The sequence below is a fragment of the Lycorma delicatula genome, chromosome 10 (assembly GCF_047948215.1).
Source record: "Lycorma delicatula isolate Av1 chromosome 10, ASM4794821v1, whole genome shotgun sequence".
Lineage (NCBI taxonomy): Eukaryota > Metazoa > Arthropoda > Insecta > Hemiptera > Fulgoridae > Lycorma > Lycorma delicatula.
In genome coordinates, this window is record NC_134464.1 from 55,309,985 (window position 1) to 55,318,939 (window position 8,955).

The 8,955-nt window shown below is 31.0% G+C and overlaps 1 protein-coding gene across 1 annotated transcript in view; it reads right to left on the minus strand.

Moving 5' to 3' along the window:
- Nucleotides 1–8,955, minus strand: part of LOC142331275 (uncharacterized) — a 312,960-nt gene that overhangs the window by 38,169 nt on the left and 265,836 nt on the right. The window contains exon 4 of the mRNA XM_075377054.1: nt 508–948. Coding sequence (XP_075233169.1) covers nt 508–948 — 441 coding nt within the window. The remainder of the gene's footprint in view (nt 1–507; nt 949–8,955) is intronic.

Below are 8,955 nucleotides of genomic sequence, written 5' to 3' on the forward strand. Positions count from 1 at the left end.
GTAAAAGATGTCTAATTCGAGATATCTAAAGTTTGATTGTCGAAATGCCGATTGGCTGAATAGCTTGGCATTTGAAGTAATATGTCATTCGAATTCAGATCTTTTCAAAAAAAAAAAAAAAAAAAATTATTAATCGGTGGTACCTCATCGTGACGAATAATTTATATATTGATTATTTGGAATAATTTTTTTTTTGTTTTATAAATAATTTAGGTAAGAAATTTATTATTGGTTTTCGCGAAATGGAATTTTATATTTCTTAAAATAAAAAAATTCTGATAAACATTTCTAATCTTTGCGTAGAGTAAAACGTAGACTCTATTTTCTGATTTTGGATTCGATAATGAAAAATATGGATTTAACAGTTGCTGAGGTGAGGGTAATGTGACTAAGAATTTGAAATTTTCTACGGTCGCAAAAAATATTATTTTTTGCCAAATACGGATAAATTAAAAACTACAAATTACATTTTTCATAAATAAACCAATTAATTTTCTAAGTTCTTACCTTAGCATTTGTAACCGATTTTGCTGTGTTTATTCTTTTCCCTTGTCCGTAACCGTTCTCTATTTGATTGTCCAACAGCAAGGTATTACGTCCTAGACTATATAAAACATTTCTCGCCGTATCGCGTGGCGTAGGCGATTCGGGTGAAGGACTGTATATAGTAAACAAACCTTCTCTTCCGACGACGAGAACTCTTATCGTACCACCGATCGGTATTTTTGCAGAATTTTCTAAAGTCTGCGTGATTTGACGCCATGTATTATCGAGTCTTCTCATGACTAAATATACCCACGGACCTTCTGAATCAGACGTAGGTGACGGCCATTTTGTTTCTTGACCTTTAATTTTTAATACTTCTTCTCCTCTGCGTACAAGTACCGGTGTTCTTTGTGAACCTCTCTTACTATCCATAAATTTACATGCCGCTTCGCAACCTGGAAACTGAAAATAGAAATTATCTTCATCAAAATAATTTAAATGTAATAATAATTAATTTTTTTCGAGAAAATTTAAATAGAAATATGATTTAAAATAACGGTTAAATTAAGTACAATTTAAATTTAAAATTATAAATAGATTCAAGAAAAGATCTTCTACAATAGACGATCCAATTTTAAAAAAGCTATCCTAACCTAACTTAACCTAATTTATCTCAAATTGTTTTTCAAAGCGTAATCAACTGTGTTTTGTTATAGTCGTACCGGAGGCCTGAAAGCGTAGTTTAAAATTTTTGAGAAATAATCTACTGCAGAAGACCCATTTAACTTAATTTTTATTCGAAATAAATAGATAACAAAAAATTAAATTTTAAAATTAAATTTAACTTTTTATTTTTATAATAATTTATAATCAGGCAAAAATTATGAAACGTCATTAAATATCCGTGTAATATAAAAAAAAATGTACATCAATTTTTAACATCGTTCAATTTATTTGTTAGGTACAATTAGTTGTTGTTAATAACCTCGTAAAATCAACATACCTGTAAATTTTACATTTCCTGCCGTCTAATATTTTAAGTTTAGCCCACTTTTCATTACATATTTTATTGTCAACATTCCTTTCCGTTATGCAAAAAATTATCCAAGGAATCTACCTCAAGCAGTCTTTTAAGGGTTCAAACGTTTTATAAAATGTTTTCCAACAAATACATTCTGACTTTAATTTAGCTTTCATTCTCTTCATTTTAACTCTCATCATTCCACCTAGTTATGAATTCTGTTCTACAACATAATATCTTCATAGCGTTATGTAAGTTACTTGTACTTTTCATTAATAAAAAGAACACAATTGTGTATCTAAAATACAAAAGGTAGCCTACAGAATATTCCCTCAAGCTGAGTACGTTAAAATTTAGCAAAATAAAGACAAATATTACTGTCGAATTTTTTCTCTCAGAACTTATGGTTAATCATCAGTAAAAAATAAAAATTAATTAAATTTTATTTAAAGGAAATTTATTTGATTCCCTGTTTCTGAAAATAAAAATGTTATTCAAATTATTCTTATTAAATTTATTTCACGATATTATTTTATTTGGCCATTATTTAGTATCCGACTTTAATATTTATGTTAATAATTTCCAGTAATGTAAAGTTAAAACTTATTTAAATTTACGATTCATATTATTAATTAACTTACACGTTAATTAATTTGTCATTCTTTCAAAGCCTCATTACTAATTGTCCTCAGCAATACTTTCAACCTTCGCGCAGCCCTGTTTAGGAATGTTCTGTTTTCGGGTCTCTTGTAGCATTCCACTTCCTCTTGAGTCGCCTATTTTTGTAATAATAACGTCCATAATCACTCTCGGATAGTTCGTCTCTTTCCTCTCCTTATAACTCACCTCACGTGTTGATTGCAGGCTCACTCTCGCATGATCGATGTCAGATAATATGTGACGTAATAGAAGTCGTCAGAACATTTCAATGGAACCCGTAGCTCCTCTCTAATCCAGTTCCGATATGAGTTCTAGTCTCTTCTATTGTTATGAAGGATATGTTTCTCTTTCTAATCGCCGTCGTACTTAAGGTGAGTAAAACAGGTGAGCGGTACGAAGTCGAATCGTAACTATTTCGAACCGAGGTGTTTAGAGACAACATACCCGAAATGTCTTAGAAGTTTAGTAAGTCCGGTATTATAGTTGGGTCTTTAAGCCAGTAAGTAGGATATATAACCGTCAGACCATGTTGAGATGTAGATTGTGAATTCAATTCTTTAACGTTCTACCTGAAGTGGTTGCAAGTCGGTACCGGTATACAGAATGCTTCGCGTTCCAATCCTCTCCTGCAATAAATTGGGAACCTAAGGTAGGAAAGAATTCCGAGAAAAATTTACTGGTTACCGCATGGCAAGGAGAGCAGTTCATCGTAGATTATCTGATAGACTGGCTGAGGCCAGTCCATGATTTCGACCGTGGTCACCTGAACCTGAACCATGAGGAACACAGGTAGTTGGTGATCCTTCAAGGAGCTTTTGATTTACAGTGCAGTACCCCTATGTGCTCTGCTATCCAGATGATTTGACGTATACACGGAGAAATTAAGAATACGATGGTAATTCTTTTTAACTGAATCTGTTACTCAGGCCCGTTATAGCAGTCTTGTTACAATATATTTGTTTCGTAAACAGTTTCATCATGTTTATGTTAGTAAGAGATGACTCATCATGGTGTGCCAGTGTTTTAGAGAACAATAGTATAGCAGTGACACGCGGGCTGATCATCCAATCATCCATTACGTGGCGGGTTGCTGTATGTTTATTTCTGTACGTTCGCTTTATTGAGGGTGTTGCTGGAAACCTCTCTTCATGCAATTTTTTTTTGTTATGAAATTTACTATTAGTTCCTTAATCGGAACCGATTTTAAACACATGATCTGTGAGACAAAAAAAAAAATAATAATGTATTAATTTTTTTTATTACTTTTAATAAATGATTTTCAAACATTTATCGCTTGATAAAGCTGATTTTTTTTATTTAACTAAAAAGATTCACCGAATTTTTAAATACAATATACGGAAAAATTAAAAAAGTAAAGCTTTTTAAATATCTGGGAGTAATTATTCGAACGAAAGGATGAATGAATGAATTTCAAAATTCATATAAGCAAACACAATATATTTACAACAAAAAATCTTTAACAATTAATACAAAATTAAGTGAATAGAGAGAGAAAAAATGATTTTCTCATATTTATTTTTAATTCTTATTTTTCATGAAAAAAATAATGCCAAAGGATTATGAAATAAATTGGATAAAAAAAATTACTCTCAAAAATATTTTGAAAAATAATAAAAAATATTTTTACTGTTTTTAATTTTTATCTTTAATTAAAATATTTTTTTCATTTGTTATACATACTCTTTCCGTAGTGCCTACTGATGATGATTTTAACACTCGAATTGGTTAAGATTTTTTTTTTTTTTTTTTTTAGAAATTATTTTTGGAGCGTAATTTTTTCTCTATATTATTTTCATATATAAAGTATAGTTTTGTAAAAAAATTCCTTACCCTAAAGGCTAACCGTTATAACCCGCTTTTCAGTTATTTCTATAAAAACGTTTTCATTTCTTAGTTTGTATAAAATTGCTTCTCTTAGTCCAGCAATTCGTCGCCATATAATCCTCATAAATTCAGTATAGCACGCACAATTTAGACGATTTTTTTAATTACTACATCGATAAAAATATTCTGAAGTCGCTCAAACATGAATGGACAAAATAGAACACAAATAAATTTCTCATTCGCTATTTATTATGTATTATGGTTTATAATTCTATGTAATAAATTATTACATATTGTTTCTTCTGCTACAGCAAATAAAAGAGAAATGATTTATTATCAGTATGTATAGCTTTCTTCGATTGTCTACTAAAATATTTTCTAGCTAAAATTGTATGAAACCTTTTACTTATGCTTGCAAAAGCAAAGGAAATGAATAAATGAGCTTCTAGGAAATACCAATCTATACAATACAACGGTATCACTTAGAACTACACTGTGGATTCTTCGATTTACCAAGTGCATAATCCAGAACGCGTTTCAGATTTTGCATAAACAAGGTAAAGAAGAAAATAATCTTCGCTGTAGATATTATTCAATTTCATTTTATATATATTCATGAAAAAAAATCGTAGGTATTATTTACCTATATTTATCGTATTTATATTCTATTCTATAGTAAGTAATCGATATTAATTAGTAAATTAATTCAATAAATCATTATTAAATATTTAATTTGTTATAAACAAATTAACTCTAAGCGAAGTTAAAGTTAAAACGTGTAGACTAACTTTTTAAGTCGATTAATACGTCGTATTCATGAGAATACTGCCGCGTGAATATCTTCTTATATCATCAGTCATTCCGTTTCACTATCTTTCCTCATCTACTTCTTTAGACGTAACCGTCTCGCTTCCTCGTTTTCCTTCTCAGCAACAGCAACAGCTCAAATTTATATTATTATTATTATTTACGACAGAACGAAGCAAACAACTCATTTATCAATTTATCCCGGCGTTAGATTAAGTATTTATACGTAGATATTATTAGACAAAGAAGAGGGTTAACGACGCGCAACGTTACGTAAATTTACACGTCAGATATGCAACCTGTACGTTTAAATTTCCTTATCGGTTTAAACGTAAAAAAAAAAAAAAATAATAAACTTAGAACGCCATATTGCGTGTTCAAGAGGTGCTGTAGAGTACTTTTATCCTTTTACTTTACATCCCTTAATTCTACTTTCCCTTTCTATTCCTTTTAAATTTCATCCCTCTTCGAATATATTTAATAGCTTCTTTCTCTTTCTGTTTATAATATACATAGTTTTTATTTGTATTTATTTTATTCCGTCTGGTTTTATACATAGATAAACTTCTCTTTGCTGAAGGATTGTATTCTACCTTAATTGTAAAAAAAAAAAACAGACTCGTTAAAAACATTTAATTTATTGTTACTATGATTATTACTCCTTTGCAAAGAGGTAAAAGTTTCTTTCGTTCGTATCATAAAATGTTGTACATTATTAAAGTTTTTTTTGCGATTAACGCCGAGTAAAGGTTTAGAATCATTATTTTATTATGATACGAGTTAAATATATAGTATTAATACACAGGTAATTAAGTGGACTGAAAAAACGTATGTTTTTATTACGCTTTATTAAATTGTTTTTATTAACTGTTTATTCCTATTATTTTAATAAACACGTTTTTTCATATAAAGTGATATGATTTACGCATATTTTTTACGTGATTATTAATTAGAAAATATTAGCATAAATCTTTTACTATTGTAACTGTTAATAACAAAGAAAAATATAAACGCGCGCGCCAATAACTCACGTTACTACAAGTAATAGCTATATATTTATTCTTAATATGTTGTTTATTAGTTTAATGTGCAACACTATTTTTAAATTGATAAAAAAAATAGGTAAATCATAATTAATTATATAGATCTCATCAGGAATAGGTAAACAAGAAACTTCAAGGATAAAAAAAGGGAACTGCCCCGGTATTTCCTTTGATCTATCGAGGAAAACCTTCGTTATCTTCTTGATCAGAAGAAGAAATCAAGAAATAAAAGTGATTTAAACGTGAAATAAGATGTGATCAAGATATTAATCGTTTAAAATATAGACAAATTAAATAATGGTAAAGAAATACATGTAGACCTTCAATAAAACAATGATTTCAAAATAATTTGCAATTTAAAGAGTTAATGGAAATTACTCGACCACATATTTTCGTTCCTATCGAATGGAGCGCAGAGATTCATGGGTTTTTTCAGAATTGTTTTAACTAGTATTGTTTAAAAATTCATTGTTAGCGTTATATTGATTTTCTTTTCTTTTTCCTGCTTAGCCTACGGGAATTACCGTTCAGGTATTATACTTCAGAGGATGAATGAGGATGATATGTATGCGAGTGAAAATGAAGTGTAGTCTTGTACAGTCTCAGTTCGACCATTTCTGAGATGTGTAGTTAATTGAAACACAACGTCCAAGGAACACCCACCGGGCTGGTCTAATGGTAAACGCGTCTTCCCAAATCAGCTGATTTGGGAAGAATAATAAATATTTAATAATGGTAACGGGCTTAACGTTTTGTTGAGGCGCTTCAAGTAAAAGAGAATGCCGGTCTCCGTGGCGTGAATAGTAGCATCAGGGCCTTTCATCCGGAGGTCCCGGGTTCGAATCCCAGTCAGGCATGGTATTCTCATACGCAAAAGATCATTCATCTCATCCTCTGAAGCAATACCTAACGGTGGTTCCAGAGGTTAAAAAAAAGAAAAAAAAGTATGGTTTGATTTAGTTTTTATTGTATATAAAACTAGACGGCCGATGACGTATGGATTAAAGTGATTTATTAGTAATAAGAAAAAATATTGCACGTAAAATTATCAAAAAAGTAACAGTAGTAAAAATATAAATTAATAAAAAAAATATTTTAGGGTTTTATTATTGATTTAAATCTATTCTACACTGACACAGATGTACTTAGGAGCGAATGAATAAGAATCTGATACGTTAAATAATGAAACATGGGATAACGATCGCCTTAATAATTTAACTATTTAAAAACATTAATCCGTAAAATCGATACGTTAATTCCAAAATTAATTCTTTAATATGAGAGTTGTATTTCATTTTTTTTGTGAAGTTTTTCAAAAAAGTCATCTTGAATATGCTGATATATCAGAACTCGTATAGCTGTACTTCATTACGCTACGTAAATTCAATAGACAGTAATGAAACGATGTAAAATATATATATATCTTTAAATCGTGTCCTCGGACGTGTAATTTTACGTTTAACATTTTTCTTTTTTATGGTAACCGGAAGAAACATTCTACACGACGTCAAAAAAGCTTCCTCTACGTATTAAAAAATAAGAATCGTGAAATCGATCATTTATTTTCGTACCTTAAAACATTTATTATATTAAGCTGCATATAACTCGACAGATGGCTGTGCCGTATTACTTTGTCGTCCAAAAAGAGACGTAAAAAACATATAATTATATGATTAGAATGATCAATATTTTATGCGTAAAAGAAATGCGGTTACATCTTTTACATTCAAAAAGGTATAATATAAAGTTTTTATAAAAATATTGAACTAGAAAATTTGCGTTCTATGCCCACTATTTTAAATCATAAAACGGTTTCAAATCTTCGTCTTTAGTTTATTTTGATTTCAAATATTTACACCCGTATTATGTTTGCACGGATGAGTTAAAATGCCGGTCAGATACCGGACAAGTTCTTTGCAAAAAAAAAAATCGTCGTTGGTGTTTTTATAAATCGTTTAATTGAACCGCAACTCGGCAGAAAGATAAATAAGGGGAAGAAGAATAACGAGTTAGTGTATGAAATTTCTTCGCCGTCAAATTTTTTTTTATAGATGTCAAAATTTTACTTTTTCGAAAATCACCTGAAAAACTGTGTTTTTTCTGTTTTCTTAAAAATATAATATAATTAATTCGTTGAGATTGGCGTACCGATACGAAATAGAATATTCAGCTCGATAAGAGCACGACAGGAAACCGCTTCACTCCTCATATTCCTTAAAATATCATCGTTCTTACTTGACAACCGGTTTGATATTTTCGGGTTCCATCCGAAAAGGGGTACGTATATGATTTCAAAATGCCTACAACAGTAACGGTTTTGTCACCTAACTTAAAGAGAATCGGACTGGTGGAGCAAGGAGTAGTGGACGCGAACAATATAAAAGAGTAATGCTTAGCAGCAAGGAAAAGTGGGATAAAGTAACGACAGTGGTTTCCACCATGATACGTGGAAAGGCGCATGAGGAGAGAATTCGACAGAATATGGATCAGCGGATGAACCGAGGCACGGAGTCCAACGACGAATGATCGTGGGGCCAGCCTCTGGGTATGGGTGGCGGGGACTCCCCGGAGTCGTCGTCAGTCAATCGCCCCAGAGGATGCAACGGGGTCGTTTTGAATCGGATAGAAGAGAGTCCGGGTGATCACGTGGGGACTGAGTACATGCCATAGGGATTAGTTCCGGCCCCTGCGAGACTAGAGGGGGAGGTTTTATAGTGGGCGAGTGCTCCGCACTGCCGCCAGAGCGAGCCGGGCGACGGCTGGTAGAGTTTTTCTTCCCCCTACGAGGAAAAAAAATTAAAGCGTATCGAATAGAGGGGTAGAAAGAGTAGAATCCGTTTTTATTCTCTATTAAATGTTGTAAAGATATTTTTATATAGGAAAAATGATCTCTGTATTATTCTTGATATACAATACCGCTGACTATTTTATATGTGCGTATGGTTTTCTTTAAATCTTCATTATATTATTCCTTTTTTTTTATCTAATATCAAAGAGGTGATTAATCATTTGGTGGTTAAAAAAATGAAACTCTTGTTATTACTTTTGATGTTATTTTTCTTTTTTTTTTGTAATATAAAACATTTCGCTTTA